Source organism: Scyliorhinus torazame, chromosome 9 (assembly GCF_047496885.1).
Source record: "Scyliorhinus torazame isolate Kashiwa2021f chromosome 9, sScyTor2.1, whole genome shotgun sequence".
Lineage (NCBI taxonomy): Eukaryota > Metazoa > Chordata > Chondrichthyes > Carcharhiniformes > Scyliorhinidae > Scyliorhinus > Scyliorhinus torazame.
In genome coordinates this window covers 215,544,302-215,567,458 of record NC_092715.1, presented here as the reverse complement: position 1 = coordinate 215,567,458, position 23,157 = coordinate 215,544,302, and the positions used below count along the sequence as shown (strand labels likewise).

Below are 23,157 nucleotides of genomic sequence, written 5' to 3'. Positions count from 1 at the left end.
CACAGGGAGAATGTGCAGACTCCACACCGATAGTGGCCCAAGCCAGAATCGAACCTGGGACCCTGCAGAGGTGCAGCAACAGTGCTGACTACTGTGCTCTCCTTGAAAGCACAGATCATGTTCATGGTTCTGGACAAGGTGAAATAGCTAGTCATGTTCTACATTATCTAGTCCCATTAGAATTCCAAAAGATATATCACCTATCAATTCAATACAGAACGTCTAAATTGCAAGAGGGGCTAATTTCAGTATGATGAGAAGTGATCTAGCCAGGGTAAAATGGAACCAAAGACCAACAGGAAAAAAATGGAGCAGAACAACAGGTGATCTTTAAGAGATGTTTCAGATCCAACAAGGGCAAATTTAGAGCCAAAAAACAAAGCTCCTTGGATGAGGAGGTAGACAGTTTTTATGATGAAGCAAAAAAAAAAAAAAAAAAAAAAAGTATGATGCGCTCAGGTGAGTTCAAGAGAAAATCAGGTCAGGTTGAGAGGGGAGATGAAGAGGAAAATAAGACTGGCAAAGAAAGAGTATGAGAATAGGGAACCCAAAAATCTTCTACCAGTGTGTAAACAGCGGTGGAGTAATCGCAAGAGGTGGAGTGGCTCCTAGTAAGGACCTAAGAGAGTGATGTATACTGTCAGGTGCAGGGCAAGGCTCAAATATTCAAGTTCTTTGTATCGACGTTTACAAAGAAAAAAGAATCGGGACTAAGAAGTGGAGACAATAGATAGTGTGAAAGGAAAGTCGTACTGGAAAGACTGGCTATGCTTAGATAAGTCACCTGGTCCAAATGGCTTGCTTGAATCCAGGTTGCTGAAGGAAATGGATGTGAAGATCTTCCAATCTTCTCTAGGTATGGAGGAGGTGCCAGAAGATTGGAGAATGGCAAGTGCAACACCTTTATTCAGGAAAGGGTGCAAGGGCAGTCCAAGAAACTGTAGGTCAGTTAGTGTAAGATCAGTGGTGGGTAGCGTTTTGGAATCCTTAATCAGGGAGGGGAAAAAAGAAAATGGGCGCTTGGAGACATTTGAGTTAATTAATGAGAGTCATCATGGATTTGTAAAAGGCAGATTATGTCTGACTCATCTAATTGACTTTAAAAAAAAAAGTAAGAGGAGGTTAGGGAAGAGAATGCTCCAGATGCTGTCTATATGGATTTAAGGAAGCTTTTGACAAGGTAATACAAGGCTGAAGTATGGGAAATTCACCTAACCTGCACACCTTTGGACTGTGGGAGGAAACCCTCACAGGCACGGGAAGAATGTGCAAACTCCACACAGTCACCAGAGGTTGGAATTGAACCCCAGCCCCTGATTCTGTGAGGTAGCAGTGCTAACCACTGTACCATCCTAGGAAGGCCAATGTGCAATTGGATTTTAAAAATGGCTTCAGGACAGAAAGCAGGCTCAAAGGGCCAAAAGCCTCCTCCTGCTCCTGTCTTCTGTGTATCCATGTGCACTTCTAGAATGTGCACCCACGGTGACGAGAAACATATGACCAATAAGAGGTCGTGCACAGTCCTCACAGAAATCTAGACAATCTGGTCATTCCCACAGATGATGCCATTCTTTGGTTTATTTGATATGCAGAATAGGATTTCACCTTGTTCTCGAAGTCCTGATCGATTTTTGGCCACTGGATGTGGCATGTTTGACATGGCAAGTAAGGGAAGGCGGCTCTGCCTGCCTGTGTTTGTATTGTCCTTCCCTGCCCTGGACACAAGTTGTACTGGTAGAGTGACAGTGCGAGAGCCCAGACCAGTATTCTTGCCGGGGCCATGGGAGGAATGCATCTGGACTCGCTAGAAAGGCTTGTGGTCTGCATATGATGAACGAATGGCCATAAAAAAGGACTGATGAAACAGTTTTGCAGTGAAAATGATGGAAAGACTTCTCGGTCTAGCTACGAATGTCCCTTCTCAGTGTGCGTGATGCAAATTCTTTGGTTTTGCTGAGCCATCCTTCCATCAGATGAGAGCTCTTCCCCGATGCCATAAGGCGAAGTGTCGCATGACAGAATGAGTTCTCAGTCCTGATCAGTTGATCAGATTAGCTGATTGCAGCAGCGCTTCCACATCTTTGGGATTTGGAGTTTTCTTGATAGCGTGAACATTTTCCTCCACAGGCGATAGACCCTGCACTTTGATTCTGTGACCCAGATATTCCACACACCATTACTGGGAGATGCGTTTGCTATGCTTTAGACGCAGACCTGCCTCTGAAAATCTCTAACAGGTCATTGGATGTGCTCCTCCTCAGTTTTCCCTGTGATCAGGGTATCTTCCAAATAAACTGTCACACACTACAACAGATTGCCCATTGTCCTTTGTTAAATCACCAGATTGGAAGACACCCCAAAAACCGCTAGTTGTAATGAAACAAACCCCAAGTGTTGATTGTGACGTACTATTTTGAGCCCTCCTCTAACAAGAGCTGCTGGTAGGCTTGACTCAAGTTTGAAGAATGTCTTGCCTCCTGCCAGAGTTGAAACAGTGTGTCTTCTTCAATGCCAGGAGCATACGGAATAAGGTGGGTCAACTGGCGGCATGGGTTGGTACCTGGGACTTTGATGTTGTGGCCATTCCGGAGACATGGATAGAGCAGGGACAGGAATGGTTGTTGCAGGTGCCGGGGTTTAGATATTTCAGTAAGCTCAGGGAAGGTGGTAAAAGAGGGGGAGGGGTGGCATTGTTATTTAAAGCCAGTATTACGGTGGCAGAAAGGACGTTTGATGAGGACTCGTCTACGGAGGTAGTATGGGCTGAGGTTAGAAACCGGAAAGGAGAGGTCACCCTTTTAGGGGTTTTCTATAGGCCTCCGAAAAGTTCCAGAGATGTAGAGGAAAGGATTGCAAAGATGATTCTGGATAGGAGCGAAAGCAACAGGGTAGTTGTTATGGGGGACTTTAACTTTCCAAATATTGACTGGAAATGCTATAGTTCGAGTACTTCAGATGGGTCCGTCTTTGTCCAATGTGTGCAGGAGGGTTTCCTGACACAGTATGTAGATAGGCCAACGAGAGGCAAGGCCATATTGGATTTAGTACTGGGTAATGAACCAGGACAGGTGTTAGATTTGGAGGTAGGTGAGTACTTTGGTGATAGTGACCACAATTCGATTACGTTTACTTTAGTGATGGAAAGGGATAGGTATATACCGCAGGGCAAGAGTTATATCTGGGGGAAAGGCAATTATGATGCGATGAGGCATGACTTAGGATGCATCGGATGGAGAGGAAAACTGCAGGGGATGGGCACTGCAGGGGATGGGCACAATGGAAATGTGGAGTTGTTCAAGGAACAGCTACTGCGTGTCTTTGATAAGTATGTACCTGTCAGGCAGGGAGGAAGTGGTCGAGCAAGGGAACCGTGGTTTACTAAAGCAGTCGAAACACTTGTCAAGAGGAAGGAGGCTTATGTAAAGATGAGACATGAAGGTTCAGTTAGGGCGCTCGAGAGTTACAAGTTAGCTAGGAAGGACCTAAAGAGAGAGCTAAGAGCCAGGAGGGGACATGGGAAGTCTTTGGCAGGTAGGATCAAGGATAACCCTAAAGCTTTCTATAGACATGTCAGGAATAAACGAATGACTAGGGTAAGAGTAGGGCCAGTCAAGGACAGTAGTGGGAAGTTGTGCTTGGAGTCCGAGGAGATAGGAGAGGGGCTAAATGAATATTTTTCATCAGTATTCACACAGGAAAAAGATAATGTTGTCGAGGAGAATACTGAGATTCAGGCTACTAGTCTAGAAGGGCTTGAGGTTCATAAGGAGGAGGTATTCGCAATTCTGGAAAGTGTGAAAATAGATAAGTCCCCTGGGCCAGATGGGATTTATCCTATGATTCTCTGGGAAGCTAGGGAGGAGATTGCTGAGCCTTTGGCTTTGATCTTTAAGTCATCTTTGTCTACAGGAATAGTGTCAGAAGACTGGAGGATAGCAAATGTTGTCCCTTTGTTCAAGAAGGGGAGTAGAGACAACCCCGGTAACTATAGACCAGTGAGCCTTACTTCTGTTGTGGGCAAAATCTTGGAAAGGTTTATAAGAGATAGGATGTATTATGATCTGGAAAGGAATAATTTGATTAGAGATAGTCAACACGGTTTTGGGTAGGACGTGCCTCACAAACCTTATTGAGTTCTTTGAGAAGGTGACCAAACAGGTGGATGAGGGTAAAGTGGTTGATGTGGTGTATATGGATTTCAGTAAAGCGTTTGATAAGGTTCCCCATGGTAGGCTACTGCAGAAAATACGATTCAGGGTGATTTAGCAGTTTGGATCAGAAATTGGCTAGCTGGAAGAAGACAAAGGGTGGTGGTTGATGGGAAATGTTCAGACTGGAGTCCAGTTACTAGTGGTGTACCACAAGGATCTGTTTTGGGGCCACTGATGTTTGTCATTTTTAAAAAAGACCTGGAGGAGGACGTAGAAGGATGGGTGAGTACATTTGCAGATAACACTAAAGTGGGTGGAGTTGTGGACAGTGCGGAAGGATGTTACAAGTTACAGAGGGACATAGATAAGCTGCAGCGCTGGGCTGAGAGGTGGCAAATGGAGTTTAATGCAGAAAAGTGAGGGGTGTTTCGTTTTGGAAGGAATAAGAGAAAGACAGAGTACTGGGCTAATGGTAGGATTCTTGCCAGTGTGGATGAGCAGAGAGATCTGTCCATATACATAGATCCCTGAAAGTTGCCATCCAGGTTGAGAGGGTTGTTAAGAAGGCGTACGGTGTGTTAGCTTTTATTGGTAGAGGGATTGAGTTTCGGAGACATGAGGTCATGTTGCAGCTGTACAAAACTCTGGTGCGGCCGCATTTGGAGTATTGCGTGCAATTCTGGTCGCCGCATTATAGGAAGGATGTGGAAGCATTGGAAAGGGTGCAGAGGAGATTTACCAGAATGTTGCCTGGTATGGAGGGAAGATCTTATGAGGAAAGGCCGAGGGACTTGAGGCTGTTTTCGTTAGAGAGAAGAAGGTTAAGAGGTGACTTAATTGAGGCATACAAGATGATCAGAGGATTGGAAGGGTAGACAGTGAGAGCCTTCTTCCTCGGATGGTGATGTCTAGCACGAGGGGACATAGCTTTAAATTGAGGGGAGATAGATATAGGACAGATGTCAGAGGTAGGTTCTTTACTCAGAGAGTAGTAAGGGCGTGGAATGCCCTGCCTGCAACAGTAGTGGACTCGCCAACACTAAGGGCATTCAAATGGTCATTGGATAGACATATGGACGATAAGGGAATAGTGTAGATGGGCTTTAGAGTGGTTTCACAGGTCGGCGCAACATCAAGGGCCGAAGGGCCTGTACTGCGCTGTAATGTTCTATGTACGCCCGGTAAAAGGTAAGCGTCCAGCTTGGAAACCTGATTAATGGTTAAGTTTGTAATCCCCACATATACGCACAGCAGCAGAACCAGTATTGGCCTAGCATGGGGACTGAATGGGATGTATGCTGTCTTCATTAACGCCACAGGCCAATCTGTCACAGAGCATATCCTCTAACACTGCCCCAAGCTCCCAGTGTTCAGAGAGCTGACACAGTTTGGCAACAAAAGCAGAAACAGACTGTCCTGCCTTTCGAAAAACACTATAGAACTTAAAACATTGGACAATCACCTGGGGCCTAGGATGGTAATGATTCTGAACGAGTGCAACTAACTCCACAAATGAAATGTCCCCCAGTTTCCATGGTGTTGCTAAATTCCTCATCCGCTTGCAAGTGTTTTCCATACAAACGCACGAGAATTCAGTGCTTTTTAACTTTGTCTGCAATTCCATTTGCCAGGAAATAGTGTTGCAACCTTTCCACATAATCAGTCCAATCCTTGTGCCCCACCACAAACTCACTGATAGTTTGCAATGTGGTTGGCTATGTTCGAGACTAGCTACTCACTGTCCAAAACTTCTCCATGCTGCACCTCAAATTTTTTTCCAGTCCTTTTGAATGATCGTCACCAGAAAGATGGGGTAAATTGACCACAAGAAAGGTAGTCGAACGTGTTGTAAAAGTGTTGTAAAAGTGAAATCTTCTCAACTTCAGAAAACATTGAGGGAATAACACAGTTTGGTTTTGACACCGGCAACAGCTAAACAACGACACATAAGCTCCTTGGCGTTAACTAAAAACCCACGCAAGTCACGCTCCTGATGACATCACAAACACAAAATCAAACAGGAAGATGCTTATCAAAACACCATAACAATCTTAGGTAAAGGTACAGACGGAAAAACTCTTCCCATTTATCCATTGTACAAGGACTAAGGGACACAGATTTCCCATTTATCCATTGTACAAGGACTAAGGGACACAGATTTCCCATTTATCCATTGGACAAGGACTAAGGGACACAGATTTAAGATTTTGGGGATATGCAGAGAGAATGGGAGGGAGAACTTTTGAACGCTGTGAGTGGTAGATGATTTGGAACTTGTTGCCCTCGAGTACGGTGGATGTGGAAACAACCAATGATTTCAATTGGATTGGTACAATGAGTGGAGTAGGTCTGGAGGGCTTTGGGGATAAGGCGAAAGAATAGGACTGACTCTGTGGGAGCTGGGCTCGATGGGCCAAATGGCCTCCTTCTGTTTTGCAAACAATTCTATGACCCCCTCAACTGTCTGTTTTCCAATGAAAGCCTGCTGAATTTACATGTTTAATTATTTTAACTCGCTCTTCCATTAAACTAAGTCTTCCAGTACCCTGCTTATTTTTTTTTTATTCAAATATTTTTAATTCTCCTTTTTCACATTTTCTCCCAGATTTACACCCAACACCAATAATCAGTAACAAATATGTCAATTCCCATATCAATAACGATCCCATCCTCCCACCAAACCACAAACATTAGCCTGCATATTCACATAAACAAATGACAAAAAGGAATCAGGAATCACCCATAGTCACCCTTAACACACACCGTCTCTCTTCCCCCCCCCCCCCCCATTACCCTAAAAATCTCCTTCCAGTAATCCTCTAGCTTGGGACAGGACCAAAACATATGAATGTGATTAGCGGGCCCCCCTCACAACGTTCACACACATCGTCCACTCCCTCAAAGAATCGGCTCATCCTCGCCCTCGTGAGGTGTGCTCTGTATACCACCTTCAGCTGTATCAGCCCCAACCTCGCGCACGAGGTGGAGGCATTAACTCTCCGGATCACCTCACACCAGAACTCCTCCTCCATATCCTCTTCCAACTCTTCCTCCCACTTTGCTTTGATCCCTTCCAGTGGTGCCTTCTCCTCTTCCAAAATAGCCCTGTAAACCGCTGACACTCTCCAGTCCCCCTGTCGTCCGCACCTCCTCCAGCAATGTGGAGGCCGGCTCCCCCGGGAAGCTCTGTATCTCCTTCCTGGCAAAATCTCGAACCTGCATGTATCTAAACATTTCCCCCTGCTCCAGCCCATGTCGCTTCCAGCTCCACCAGTCCTGCAAATCGACCCCTAAGGAACAAATCTTTTAGTGTCTTAATCCCCTTCTCCTCCCATTTCCGAAAGTTTCAGATCCCACCTCCCTGGCTCAAATCTGTGGTTCCCCCGAATCGGCATTTCCCTTGACCCTGCCCCCAACCCGAAGTGTTGGCGAAACTGCCTCCAAATTCTCAATGAAGCTATTATTGCCGGACTCCCTGAGTATTTCTCCGGGGCGATCGGGAGCGGCGCTGTTGCTAGTGCTTTCAATCCCGACCCCCTGCACAAACTCTCCTCCATTCTGACCCACTGGGAATCAACCCCTCTGACCCAGCTCCGCACCTTCTCCACATTCGCCGCCCAGTAGGAATACATCAAGTTCGGAAGACCCAAACCCCCTGCCTGCCTTCCCCTCTGTAGCAGCACCTTTCTAACTCTGGCCACCTTCCCTCACCATATGAACGACGTAATCCTTCCCTCAATCTCTCTGAAAAAAGCCCTTGGCAGGAAAATCGGCAGGCATTGAAAGATAAACAGAAATAGCGGCAACACGTTCATTTTAACCGCCAGTGACAGAGGGAGACCACAGTGCCCTGCTTATTAACTACCCATTTCTTTCAAACAGGAAAGCATAATTCAGAAGAGAGTTAAGCTTTTCATTGTCCATAATTTTAAAAAAAGGTTTAACCACTTACCGATAGTATTCCAAGACTGGTTGTGTTAGTTCTTCATATGCTTGGAGCCTGGAAGTCACAGTTTCTGGCTTGTCATCAATACGCTGAATCAGAAGTTCCCCAGTGACATCATCAATCCCCTTTTTGCAAATGATTCACAATTCAGAGCATTAAAAAAGTGAAACAAAGTAGTTTAGATTTCAGCAACCCACCCTCTGTCCCCGGAGTTCTCTTGGAATAACCCTGTGAGCAGATTTGATGCCACCAGTTATGCTATCAAGACACTGGTGTGGTGTGTGTGGTAAGTGTTTGCATAAAGCAATTTCTGAAATCAGGAGTTTGAAATTGTTAATTTTCCTACAATTATTATATTTTGGGATCGTAGCTTTAAATTTAGGGGGTTGTGAGACCCGAGTAGATTGTTAAAGGTTTCAAAAAGGCTTAGCTTGTTTTACTGGGATGAAACTGAAAAATATTTATACTTGGAGACAAAGGCAGCAATCTCCGAGTTTACAATGAGTTTTCTAAAGTCCCAGAAAAATGTTGAAGGCTGTAAACTCTCATTTATTTTGAAGAGGAAAGAAAGGGTAGCTCAAGGATAGCTATTTTGCATTTCTAACTGAATGGAAGATTAATGTATTCCATGTTGACATGAGGAAGAAGGTAGAGGCAGGCAGTCATTTTTGAGATCAAGTTGCATGCTTCCCTATAAATCAGTGAATGTCTCAGACAGATGGCAGTTCTGCATGGTCAGCGTACAGAAGAGGCTGCTTGACTTTGTCAGCTATTACAATCTGATTGGGCAGGAGACTGTCTCCAGTCTAAGAAATGCATCCTGCAGTCATGTAAGGATTCCTGGAGGCCTTCCGGTGGTGGTCATAAGCTAAGCGACCACACAAAAGGCGTCTCCCGCCTGGAAACCTGTTCTTTGGTCCTTTTTAACCCAACGAACAAGCACCAGAATTGAGAAAAATCAGAGAAACACTGATCCTCATCAGTAGCACTGCCACTTGGGAATATCAACGGGCTACCAAACGAGGCGCAAAGGGAATAAAAATAAACAGATGAAATCCCCATGTCAGAGTTAGTGGACCCAGGCGGCAGCGCAAAGTAGAACATGGCGGACACTGCAGTTGTCAAAATAGTCCTCGACGGAGAGGCTGATGGAGTTCACCTCGGTAGAACTCCAAAAACACAGAAAAGCAGTGAAGGAGGGCCAGTCGTTTACAATGGAAATAGCTATCGAGGTGGCGGTGGTTCACCTCCTTGGGCTAATGGACATGATGGAGCGGCTGCTGGGGTCGCAGGGAGAGGTGATCCTAGAAATGGAGAGGACTATCACAGAACAGGACAGACGAATTGCCTTGTTGAGGCTGAAATAACAATGTTGGCAGTGACCCAATAAAGCTTGAAATCCAGACTTGATGATCAGGAGAACCGGTCTTGGCGCCAGAAACTTCAGATCGTTGGGCTGCCAGAGGGCACAGAAGATAAGAGCCGTACAGAGTACATTGCGAAGATGCTTGGGAAGCTGGTCTTCATTAAAGCAACCCCACCACTTCCAAGGTGGATCAGGGCCACAGGTCACTTCACCAGAAGCTACAACCCAGGGGATCGCCATGGGCTGTGATATTCAGACTCCACATGTTCCAGTACAAGGAGCGTGTCTGAAGATGGGCGAAGACCACGCAGACTGGCGACTGGGAGGAACACTCTCCATTCGGATATACCAGGACATTGAGGCCGACCTGGCTAAATGCTGAGCGGAATTTAATAAGGCCAAAATGGCAATATTCAAAAGTTCGATTTGGCATGATGTACCGGCGAAATATTGGATAACTTCCAAGGACGGGGTCATTCCTTTAACACGGAAGATAAAGACAGAACGTACAGAAAAATGGACTGGGAAAGACCAAGCGCGGGGCGTGATGTCATGGATGTTCTTTATTCAGGAATTTCTACATGTTTTTTTTATTATTTCTCTTCTAGGTCTTGTTGGTTTTTGCTGTTTGGGGTTACAGGGCTCGACACTACAGGTTAATCCATCTGTGGTGAAGGGGAATTTGGAACTGCTCTTTGGGTTTCTATTCCAACATGGGCGACTTTAAATGGGGAAAGTGGGGGTACAGAGCATTGCGAGGGGAGACAGGGAGCATAGAGTGTTCTTCTATGTGGACAATCTGCTGCTCTATGTCTCGGACCCCTTAGCCAGCAGGGAAAGATACTGGAGCTCCTGAGGAAGTTCGGAGCCTTCTCAGGATTCAAGCTAAACCGGAGTAAGAGTGACATCTTCCTGGTTAACTCCTGGAAGGGGAGGCAGGGCTGGGAGTGCTGCCATTTAAGTTGGCCCAAACCAAGTTTAGGTATTTTGGGATCCAGATGGACCATGACTGGGCCCGGCTCCACAAATTGAACCTGGCTAGTTTGGTGGAAAGGGCGAAAGGGGACCTGTAAAGGTGGGACTCACTCCCGCTCTCCCGGATGTTGAGAGTGCAGACGATAAAATTAATGTCCTACCGAGGTTCCTGTTTGTGTTTTGGTTGCTTCCAATTTTTGTCCCCAAATCGTTCTTCGCCCAAGGTGGATAATCTGATCTCAGCCTTCGTGTGGTCAGGGAAGAATACCAGGATTTACAGAACCGTCCTGCGGAAGTGACGGCACACGGGTGATCTGGCACTGCTAAACCTTAAGTACTACTACTGGGCAGCGAATGTGGAAAGGGTGCGGGGTTGGCTTGGGCATCCGGGGGTGGAGTGGGTGCAGCTGGAGGAAGCATTGTGTATAGGGATGTTCTTGTGGGAGCTGTTGCTGCCCCTCTCCAGTTCTCCCCAGCCAGGGTCTCAACAAGCCCGTGGTGGTACCTTCGTTGAAAGTTTTGGAACCAATTCAGGGACCAATTTCAGGTTGAGGGTCATGTCCACCTTGGCACCAATTTGTGACAGGCGTAGATTCATTCCGGCAGGAATGGACGCCACCAACAAAACTTGGAAGAGGAAGGGAGGGGTGGTGAGGTTTAGGGACATATAGGTGGATGGAAAGTTTGCAAGTCTAGAGGGGTTGACGGTGAAATTTCAACTCCTGAAAGGAGCGAGTTGAGATACCTCCAGTTATGGAACTTTGGCCGCAAGGAGACCCCATCATTCCTTCAGTTGCCAAAGCACACCTTGCTAGACAAAATGTTATTGCAGGATAATTTAGGAGAGGGAAAAATCTCAATTCTGTTGGATGAGACAAGGGAGAGGTAGGAGGAGGAATTGGGCCTGCTTTGGAGGGAAGTCCTAGAGAGTGAATTCCACCTCCTCTTGCATTAGACAGGGCCTAATACAACTGACGGTGGTGGACAGGGCACACCTGACCAAAGCACACATAAATGGGTTCTTCCCTGGGGTGGTGGGTAGATGCGAGCGATGCCCGAGGGGCTGGCGAACCACTCCCACATGTTCTGGTCCTGCCCAAAGCAAGTCGAGTTCTGGGCCTCAGGCTTCACTGTTGAGACCATGTCGGGAATCGTGGGGATCAGGATGTAGCCCTGTCCGCTGGTGGCGATCTTCAGGGTGTTGGACTTGCCGGAGCATTGTGAGGAGAAGGGGGCCGACATTTTGGCCTTGGCCTCTCTGATCAGTCCTACTTGGGTGAAGATCAGCGGCGCCACCTCGGGCTTCGGACATGGCTGGCAGACATGGCAGAATGTCTAAGAATTTGAAGAAAATCAAATTTGCTATCAGAGATTCGGAGGAAGGGTTCTGCTCCAGGTGGAAGCAGTTCATCACTGACTGTAAGGACCTGTTCATGACCAGGAACTAGATTGGGGGCATTATTTACTCGGTGTTAAACTAAAAAAATGACAAAACTGTTTGCACTATAGTTGTTTACAAGTGTTATTGTCTTTGTTTTGTTTGGAATAAAAATATGTTTAAAAAAAAAAGGATTCCAGGAGATTCGCCCTGCAAGGTCAGAGGGAAAAAAAACTCATTAACATGCTTTACTGTGCGTGGTGGATTTCTGAAAACGGAGCGAAGTGCCTGCAAGCAGTCATTTGAAGTTATTATTTGGGAAAATGGGGACATGGAAACCAATGGAAGCTGGGAGTATCTGTGCACTGCTACTAAAATGGCTGTAATTCCGTGGAGAGTGCAAAGGCTAACACGCATAAAGGGGTTTAATGTATAAGTTATCTACAAAAAGAGAATAGTGTTTCAGGGTTTTTTAGTCATTTGTTACAGAAAAAGTTTAAAACATGAAAACTTAATGCATCATTCTTCCTTTCGTTTAATATAAATTTAGAGTACCCAATTCATTTTTTCCAATTAAGGGGCAATTTAGCGTGGCCAATCCACCGATCTTGCACATCTTTGAGTTGTGGGGGTGAAACCCACGCAAACACGGGGAGAATGTGCAAACTCCACACGGTCAGTGACCCAGAGCCGGGATCGAACCTGGGACCTTGGCGCCGTGAGGCAGCAGGGCTAGCCACTGCGCCACCGTGCTGACCTTGAAGCTCTTTTTTAAAGTTATAGATTCTTATGGAGATTGTAACAAAATAAAGTGAGTTCATTCATGTGAAAGATTCCCTGGAATTAAACTGCACAGGAAGCGGCTAGTCAGAGCATTGTGCCTCTGCTTGCTCTTTGATAGAACTATTCACTTAACTCTAATCCCTTGCAATTTTTATTCTTGCAATTTTTATCCCTTCGATTATTTATTAAATTCTCTTTTGCAAGTTAATATGCATTCTCTGTTCCCCTTACTTCATTGGAAACAGCTGTTCATTACTTATTCTGTCAAAAGTTTTCATGATTTTGAACACCTCCATCAAATCTCTCCACAACCTTCTCTGATCTAAGGAGAAACCCCCCCCCACAATTTCTCCACATAACTGAATCACTCATCCCGTTTTAGTAAATCTCCTCTCCAAAGCCTTTACATTCTTTCTAAGCATGGTGCCCAGAATTCAATGCAATATTCCAGCTGAGGCCTAACCAGTGTTTTATAAAAGGTTCAGCATAACTACCTTGCTCTATTAATAAAACCAAGAATCACATTGCTTTTCTAACAGTGCCTGAATGTGTTATATCACCTTCAGAGCTTTGCATACATCCATCCCAAGTCTCTTTGTTCCTGCACCCCACTTAAAATTGGATCATTTTGTTTGCATTGCCCCTCTTTGCTGTTCCTACCAAAATGCATCACTTTAACATCGGTCAGCCTCCATCTACCATAGGTATACACATTTTACTGGTCTCTCTGTTCAGGTACCGTGTCCACACAGACCTATATTTGGCTCATAGTTATGCTTGACATGTACCAGTGGTTTGCTATTGCCTTCTGCAGATTCTGGCCGACCAGGATACTTATCTGCTCTCACCACCTGTCAGAGGCATATGGAATAATTTGCAGCTTGATAATCAACCTGTTTGGTCTGGTCACGTACGCACCATCCATGGCATCAAGTCCTGGAGTAAGACTCAAACATGGACTTCGGGCTCAGGAGGCAGGGCGCGACCCACTGCACCACAAGACTAGTCTGTCTATGTCCTCCTGATTCTCTTACTATCCCTCTCATGTTCTTCAACATTTTAGAATTGTGTGTTACATCCAAACTTCAAAACTTTAGCAAATGACAGTTGTCCCTTCATTTACTATCCCCTTTTTTCAAAATGTCTATTCCTGGAATGTTGTATCTCAAAAGTTTTTCCACGATGAATGTTTGGCTGACTGGGCTGTAGTTGCTAGTTTTATCCCTCTTTCCCAATTTTAAATAGGGATGTATATGTTTACACTTCTGGACTTCCGGTGGCGTGGGCGAGCAAGGCGGCCGCAACAACAAGAGCTCCCGCCGGTGGCCGCGATTCGCGGGAATCCCCACGCACTCCCAGACTATCGTCGGCCTTTGGGGCCGTCACGAGCAGCCAGCGGGGCCGGTTTAAAAACCGGCGAAGAACGCCGCGCTGGTGTTGGGCGGCGGGGGCTGAGGCGCTGGGCCCGGCGCGGCAGGTTAGAGCAGCGGGGGTGGAACTACGAGGAGGCTGAGGCGGCAGGCCCGTGGCCAGGGCACAATGTAGGGAGGGTGCTCCACGTCGGATGGCTCCCAACTAGGAAGAAGGTTGAAGCCTGGTCCCAGGGGAGCTCTGGGTGAATGCAGAGGAGAAAGAAAGAAGGTTTAAGGAAGTTTGGTGAAAGTTTTTTTTTCTCTCCCTTTTTTTTTCAAAAAAAGAATGTCAGATTGATGAAGGAAAGGAGGGTGAAGGGGGAGAGAGGAGAAGAGAAAGAAGATAAAAAACAATAAGCCGCTAAAGGATGCGAAGAGCAGCGACGAAGAAAGGAGGAAACGCAAGTTCGCCGCCGAAGGAGAAGACGAGCAAAAGTGTTGACAGGTTGGCGGAGGCCGAACTGCAAAGCGGGGCCGCACTACTTACGGTGGAGAAGATGACCGAGGTGATGGCGGTGGAGCTGGAAAAACAGTTTGTGAGGCACATGGAGGCCTTGAGGAAAGAGACGGCGGTCATGTTGAGGTCACTGGTGGAGGAGGCAATCGACCCGATGAGGGTGGAGGTGGCAAAGGCATCGGCCAACGCAATACTTCGCTATGACGTTGGCGGAGCTGATAGGGAAGCCCCACCCTGTACGAGCTAGACCGAGCTCATCGGTCATTAAGGCCGAAGCCCAAAGTGAACGAGCCACCAAGGGCAGTAATTATCTGCTTCCATAAGTTTTGCATGAAGGAGAAGGTATTAAGCTGGGCGAAGCAGGAGCGTGAGGTGCTGTGGGATGGTACAGCGGTTCGGATCTACCAGGACTTGACGGTGGAGTTGGCAAAAAGACGAGCGGCGTTTGGGCGAGTGAAGGCGGCTTTGTACAAGAATGGGGTGCGATTTGGTGTGGTGTACCCGGCGAAGTTGAGAATAACATATAACGCCAAAGACGTTTATTTTGAGACAGCGGAGGCGGCTGAGGTGTTCGTGAGGGCAGAAGGCTTGGGACAGACGTGAAGAGCGGAACTGGAAGAGAGACTGTGGACTGTGTTTGAGCGGCTGGAAAATGTACAAATGTTATAACTTTCTTTTTACTGATTTGCATTGAAATTTACTTCTCTTTGCATTGTTACAGAGTTTAAGTTAATGGCGTTCTGTGTTGCGACGGTTAAATGTCATGTTTGTGAATTGTAGGGGTTAGATTGTTGGGTTTGTTTTGAAGTTTCTTTCTCTGGGACTGGGTGGAAGGGGGCGAGAGGTCTTGGCGGGGGGAGCCACCCGCGCTAGCTAACTAAAGTCAGTTAGTGAACGGGGGTGAGGTGAGAGGAGGGCTGCGGACGTTGGAGCCTGGAAAGCAGGCTTCAATGGGCCGACGAGGCGAGCAAGAGGGGGTGGAGGGATGGATGTTGGGGGATGTTTTTGTAGGGGGGGTTCTTGGGAGGGGGGGGCGGGGGAAAGAGAAGGGGTTCGATGTTAACAATGGACAGGGGCGGGTCAGGCTTATGGGGCAGGGCCCGGTGGTATGGTGATGGTGGATAAGAAAGGTGGGGGGGGGGGGGGGGGTCAGAGACCCCCAGTCAGGATAGTCACGTGGAACGTGAGAGGGTTAGGAGGTCCAGTCAAGAGGTCAAGGGTGCTTGCACATCTTTAAAGTTTGAAAGCCGATGAAGGTCCAGGTGAGACTTAAAAAGGGCTGGGTTAGCCAAGTGTTTCACTCCGAATTTGATGGAAGGGCTCGAAGGGTAGCGGTGTTGGTCAGCAAAAGGGTACGCTTCCAGATGGAGAAGGTGGTGGCAGATCAGGGGGGTAGATATGTGATTGTGGCAGGGGCGCTGGAGGGGAGATTAGTGGCGTTGTTAAGTGTATACGGTCCCAATTGGGGCAATGTGGGATTCGTGAGGAAGGTGTTTGGGGCTATTCCCGACTTGGACACGCATGAGCTGATTGTGGGGGGGGTACTGGAACTTGGTGCAGGAGCCAAGGTTGGACAGATCACGGCCGCGCTCGCTGGTCCAATCAGGGGGGGGCGAAGGCGCTGGCTGGGCTAATGGTGGAAATGGGAGGGGTGGACCCTTGGAGGTTCCTGCACCCAAGGAAACGGGAGTACTCGTTTTTCTCAGCGGTCCATAAGGTATACTCGCGGATCGACTTTTTTGTGGTGGGGAAGGCTTTGCTGGCTGGGTCAAGGGGTCGGAATACTCTGCAATTGCAGTGTCAGATCACGCTCCACATTGGATGGATATGGTGCTGGAGAAGGGGGCAGCGCAGAGACCAGGGTGGAAACTGGATGTGGGGCTTTTGGGGAACCAAGTGTTCTGTGAGAAATTTGAAAAGGTAATTAAGGAATATGTAGGTTTCAACTGTACGGGTGAGGTGTCGAAGGCAGTCGTCTGGGAGGCTCTAAAGGTGGTGGTGAGAGGTGAGGTAATTTTGTTTAATGGATAAAGAGGAGAGGTTGGAGCGGCAGAGGTAATAGATGAGATGTTGGAGGTAGATAGGAGGTATGCAGAGGATGGGGACCCGGCAAAGCTGGAAAAGAGGAAGGAACTACAGGCGAGCTTCGACCGACTGTTCACCGGGAAGGCGGTGCGCCAACTGAGACGAGCAAGGGGTGCAGTTTATGAACATGGAGTATGTTAGCAGGTCAGCTCCGGAGGGAGGCAGCGGCAAGGGAAATTCTTCAGGTGAGGGATTGGGCAGGGAAGTTGGTGGTGGCTCCAGTGCTGATTAACAAGGTTTTTGAGGAGTTTTATGAGAGGTTGTACAAGTCAGAACCACCCAGGGGAGACCGTGAGATGCAGGAATTTCTAGATGGGTTGGAGTACCCGAGGCTAGGGGAGGGGGACAGGGCTACATTAGGAACAATAGTGGAGCAGGAGATAAAGAATGCGATTGGGAGGATGCAGTCGGGGAAGGTGGCAGGGTCGGATGGGTTTCCGGTGGAATATTATAAAAAATTCAAGGATTGGTTGGCACCCCTGACGGTGGGGATGTTTGAGGCGGCGATAGGAAAGGGGGTGCTGCCGCAGACCTTGGGGCAGGCATCGATTTCACTGTTGCTAAAATAAAGATAAGGATCCGACGGAGTGTGGGTTGTATAGGCCCTACTTCTGAATGAGGACGCAAAGGTGTTGGCGAAGGTACTGGTGGGTAGGCTGGAGGAGTGCCTCCCGAAGGTGATAGGGGAGGATCAGTCGGGGTTCGTGAAAGGGAGGCAGCTGTTTTCGAACATTAGGAGGGTTTTGAACGTTGTTATGGCACCTGCGGAAGGGAAGGAAACAGAGGTAGTTGTGGCATTGGACGCCGAGAAGGCGTTTGATCAGGTAGAATGGGGGTACCTGATGGCAGTGCTGGAGCGGTTTGGGATTGGACCAAGGTTTGTGAACTGGGTAAAGCTATTATATAAGGAACCGAAGGCGAGTGTCCGCACAAATAATATCAGTTTGAGATACTTTTCTCTCCACCGTGGGACGAGACAGGCATGCCCTATGTCCCCCCTGCTGTTTGCACTTGCGATTGAGCCGTTGGCCATCACATTGAGAAGTTCGGGAGCATGGAAAGGAATAGTGGTGGGGGGGGGGGGGGGGGGGGAAGATAGAGCATAGGGTGTCCTTATATGCCGACGACTTGCTGTTATATGTGTCGGAACCGAGTGAGTCGAGAGGAGGAATATTGGAGCTGCTGCGGGTATTTGGGTCTTTCTCGGAGTACAAGCTGAACCTGGACAAGAGTGAGTATTTTGTTGTGTCTCGGCCGGGGGTGGGGGCAGGGGAGGGGGGGCTGCCATTCCGTAGAGCAGGTCATGTTCATATGTTTTGGTCCTGTCCAAAGCTAGGGGAGTACTGGAAGGAGGTTTTTAGGGTAATTTCCAAGGTGGTGCGCGTGAAACTGGACCCGGGTCCCCAGGAGGCCATATTCAGGGTGTCGGACCAGCCAGGATTGGAAACGGGAGCTGATCAGATATCATAGCCTTCGCCTCGTTGATCGCCCGAAGGCGGATCCTGCTGGGATGGAGAGCAGCCTCTCCACCCAGTGCCCTGGCGTGGCGGGGGGGACCTGTTGGAATACTTGACTCTTGAGAAGGTTAAGTTCGAACTGAGGGGAAGCTCGGAGGGGTTCTACAAGTCATGGGCACTATTTATTATGCACTTTCAAGAACTGGATAACATCGAACATTAGTTGGGGGGGGGGGGGGGGGGGTGGGGGGGTGGGGGAGGGGGCTGTGTAGATTAAGGGTGACTCTGGGTAATCCCGGATTCCTTTTTGTCATTTGTTTATGTAAACATGCGAGCTGATGTTTGGGGGTTGGTGGACGGATGGGATCGTTGTTATTATGGGGATTGACATATCTTGCTGATTATTGTTTATTGTTGATGGGTGTAAATGCGGGAGAAAATGTGAAAAAGGAGAATAAAAAAATATATATTTTTAAAAATGCTTACACTTCTGACACAACTCTCTTTTTGGGCTGGAAACATACTGATCGAGAAAGTTCTCTTGCACATATTTCCTCCCTCTCTTTGCTCTTTTCTTTGTTAAAGGGGGAGGCAGTGGTGTAATGGTAATGTCACTGGTCTAGTAATCCAGAGGTCCAGACTAATGCTCTGGGCACATGGGTTTGAATCCCACCATGGCAGCTGGTGGAATTTAAATTCAGTTAAGAAATATGGAATTAAAATAAATAAGAGTCTCAATAATCATGACCATGAAACCATTGTCGATTACCCTTTAGGGAAAGAAAGAAATCTGCTGTTCTTGCCAGGTCTAGCCTATATGTGACACCAGACCCACAGCAGTGTGGTTTGACTCTAACTGCCCGATGAAACGGCCGGACAAGCCACTCGAGCTGTATCAAACTGTTAGTCTACAGATCACCCGCCATCGAAAGCGACAGCAGCAGAACCAGCCGCATGAACCTTCCGAGTATCTGGGGGCTCGTGTCAGAACTGTCCCACCGACTAGTTAAGGAATAGACTGACAATCACACTCTCAGAATTAAATCTTACAGATAATGTCCCAGGCATCATCATCATCATCACAACCCCTGGGTATGTCCTGTCTGACAAGAGGTGGCAGCATGGTGGTGTATAGTTGGAAGGAGTTACCCTAGTAGTTCTTAACATCACCTCTGGAACCCATGAAATTGGGTGCCATTAGGTGAAACGTGGGCAAGGAAACCTCCAGCTGATTACTACTAGCCTGCCCCATCCCTCAGCTGATGAATCAGAAAGGGGGGGGGGGGGGTTTGGCATCACTTATGACTCCTCAGATACTCAAGCGGTCTGTGCCCAAATGAAGCAAGACTTGGCTTGGACTGATAACTGCCTATGACCGTTTACAATAAGAGAGGATCGAACCATCGTCCTTTGACATGTAATGCCATTACCATCACTGAATCCCCCACTATCAACATCATGAGCGGTACTAAATTGAACTGGACTAGTCATATAAACACTGTGGCTGCAAGAGCTGGTTAGAGGTTGGGAATTCTGTGTAGAATAACTCACTGTGCAAATCCCCAAATCCTGTCCATCATCTACAAGGCACAAGTCAGAATACACTCCACTTGCCTGGATGGCTGCAACTCCAACAACATTGAACTCCAACATCACGTGGCCTGCTTTGTCCTGGATGGTACCATCCAGGACAAAGCAGGCCACATGACTGGCACCCCATATACCGGCTTCAACATCCACTCCCTCGACCATCCTCTCACAGTAGCAGCAAAGTGTACCATTTACAAGATGCATGCCAGAAACTCACCAAAGCTCTTTCGGCAGCACATTCCAAATTCTAAAACTCTACCATCCAGAAGGACAAGGGTAGCAGACACTTGTGAACACCACTACCTGCAAGTTCCGCTCCAAGAACTCACCATCCTGACTGGGAACTATCATGCCGTACCTTCATGGTCACTGGGTCAAACCCCTGGCATTCCCACGAACAGCACAATGGGTGTACCTACACCACATGGAGTGCAGCGGTTCAAGAAGGCAGCTCACAACCACCACCTTCTCAAAGGCAATTAGGGATAGGCGAAAAATGCTGGCCTAGCCAACAACACCCACATCCTTTGAATGGATAAGAAAAAATTAAGATAATTGAAATCCCCCTTTACCCTGTGAATCTTGCATCTCTAGTAAGTTGCCTCAAATTTGTTCCTCTGTTGCCTTCCCACAATTTGGTGGCCAATAATATACACCCAGTGTATATTATGACCCAGTGTCAAAATAGCTCCTCCACTTTTCTTTTAAGACTATAAAAATATAAGAAATAATTTAGTACCATCAAGAGCACATGCTACAGACCACTTCATGCCATAGGATCATTCCTACAATCGTTTCGGTGCAACATCGTGGGCCGAAGGGCCTGTACTGCGCTGTATCGTTCTATGTACAATGCTATCAAATGCAAACAAGAATTTAAGCAAATGTTATCTTCCTAGTTTACTAATCTAGGGCTGGTAAACAAACTATCTTGGTCAGGGCAACGTGCAGTAGCGGGGGATGAATGTTCAGTGTTCAACGGACATCGCGCAACAATCAACAGGCAGGAATGTTCCCTTCCAGTCGGGGAACACTTCAGCAGTCAAGGGCATTCAGCCTCTGATCTCCGGGTAAGCGTTCTCCAAGGCGGCCTTCAGGACGCGCGCCAACGCAGAATCGCCAACGCAGTATAGCCAAGTTCCGCACACATGAGTGCGGCCTCAACCGGGACCTGGGATTCATGTCGCATTACATTCATCCCCCACCATCTGGCCTGCGAAATCCTACCAACTGTCCTGGCTTGATACAATTCACACCTCTTTAACCTGGGGTTACCCCATCTCTGGATCTGTAAAGATTTAATCACCTGCTAATGCTCGCATTCCAAGCATTGTTTGGCATCTTTGAATTTGTCTATATATATGTTTCTGGAACGGACCTCTTCATTCACCTGAGGAAGGAGCAGCGCTCCAAAAGCTAGTGACATCGAAACAAACCTGTTGGACTTTAACCTGGTGTTGTAAGACTTCGTACTGTGCTCACCCCAGTCCAACGCCGGCATCTCCACATCATGAATAATAGGACAATTAATGCTTTTGTCAATATGGGTCTTGGAGTGATTGTTTCTCAAAGCCTCAGCAGCTAATGTGGAAATGCTGATGCTAAATAAATACTGTAAAAAAAAAAGCAATGGCCCTGTGACATAATGGCCTCGGACACTGGATGGTGTTGAGAATTAAAGCTTCTGTACCAGTTGTTGGAAATAGTCAGTGGCAACATTTACAAAAAATAAATCCGGTCATTCACCCCAACAAGCTTTGAATGTGTACTTTGGCCAGAAAAGAGCATTGACCAAAAAATTCCAAGCGAAGAGCTTTATTCAGAAAAATAACAAAAAGGGAGATTCATTGCTAAACAGGTAAATAACCCAAAATTACTCAGGTTTGCAAAGTGGCTAGTTCAAGGATTCCAAATGAAGATTTCTTTGGCATCATCATACCAGTGCCAAAGAAAAAGCAGGCAACGTGTCTCAATGACTACCGTTCGGTGGCCCTGACTTCAGTCGCAATGAAGTGCTTCGAGAGGTTGGTCATGAAGCGCATCACCTCCATACTCCCAGAACGCCTTGATCCATTGCAATTCGCATACCGCCGCAACCGGTCCACAGCAGACGCCATCTCCCTGACCCTACACTCATCCCAAGAGCATCTCGACAACAAGGACTCCTACATCAGACTCCTATTTATTGACTACAGCCCCGCCTTCAACATCATAACACCAGCCAAGCTCATATCAAAGCTCCAAAATCTAGGACTTGGCTCCTCACTCTGCAACTGGATCCTCGACTTTCTGACCCACAGACCACAATCAGTAAGAATAAACAACACCTCCTTCACAATAGTACTCAATACCGGGGCCCCGCCAGGCTGCGTACTTAGCCCCCTACTGTACTCCCTGTACACACACGACTGCATGGCAAAATTTGGTTCCAACTCCATCTACAAGTTTGCTGACGATACGACCATCGTGGGCCGGATCTCAAATAACGACGAGTCAGAATACAGGAGCGAGATGAGAACTTTGTGGAGTGGTGCAGCAACAACAATCTAACTCGCAATGCCAGCAAAACTAAACAGCTGGTCATTGACTTCAGGAAGCAAAGTACTATACACACCCCTGTCAGCCTCAACGGGGTTGACAATCTGAAATCGGAGGGTGTTGGTGTACTGTACTGGCCAAGTTTAAGTCTACAAAACAGGGGAATGTCAACGAGGTTGAGACGGTTAGCAGTTTCAAATTCCTAGGGGTACACCTCGAAAAATGTATCCTGATCCACCCATGTCGATGCTACCAAGAAAGCCCGACAGCGCCTATACTTCCTCAGGAAACGAAGGAAATTCGGCATGTCCACATTAACTCTTACCAACTTTTACAGATGCACCATAGAAAGCATCCTATCAGGCTGCATCACAGCCTCGTATGGCAACTGCTCGGCCCAAGACCACAAGAAACTTCAGAGAATCGTGAACACAGCCCAGTCCATCACACAAACCTGCCTCCCACCCATTGACTCCATCTACACCTCCCGCTGCCCTTGGAAAAGTAGGCAGCATAATCAAAGATCACTCCCACCCAGCTTACTCACTCTTCCAACTTCTTCCATCGGGCAGAAGATACAAAAGTCTGAGAACACACACACACAAAGACTCAAAAACAGCTTCTTATCCGCTGTTACCAGACTCCTAAACCCCCCTCTTATGGACCGACCTCATTAACACTACACCCCTGTATGCTTCACCCGATGCCGGTGTTATGTAGTTACATTGTGTATCTAGTGTTGCCCTATTATGTATTTTCTTTTATTTCCTTTTCTTTTCATGTACTTAATGATATGTTGTGCTGGACTTCCGGTTGCGGCAGGGATGAGCTAGCCGCACGTTTCGGCGGCTCCAGCTCCGACGGAACTTCGGGCTCTTTTAAGAGCCCCAACGGGGACTTGGACGGCCGTAAAACCCGGTGCGAGGCGCGAGGGAAGGGAGCCCCCCCCGAAAGATGGAGGGAAAAACCGGCGGCGGCGGCTGCAGCCCAAAGAATCTGCAGCCAGAAGATCAGAGAGA

The 23,157-nt window shown here is 47.5% G+C and overlaps 1 protein-coding gene across 1 annotated transcript in view; it reads right to left on the bottom strand.

Moving 5' to 3' along the window:
- The window catches only part of ak3 (adenylate kinase 3), a 62,981-nt gene that overhangs the window by 7,654 nt on the left and 32,170 nt on the right, over positions 1 to 23,157 (bottom strand). Inside the window, exon 4 of the mRNA XM_072517101.1 lies at positions 8,104 to 8,222. Within this exon, the coding sequence (XP_072373202.1) occupies positions 8,104 to 8,222 (119 nt within the window). The remainder of the gene's footprint in view (positions 1 to 8,103; positions 8,223 to 23,157) is intronic.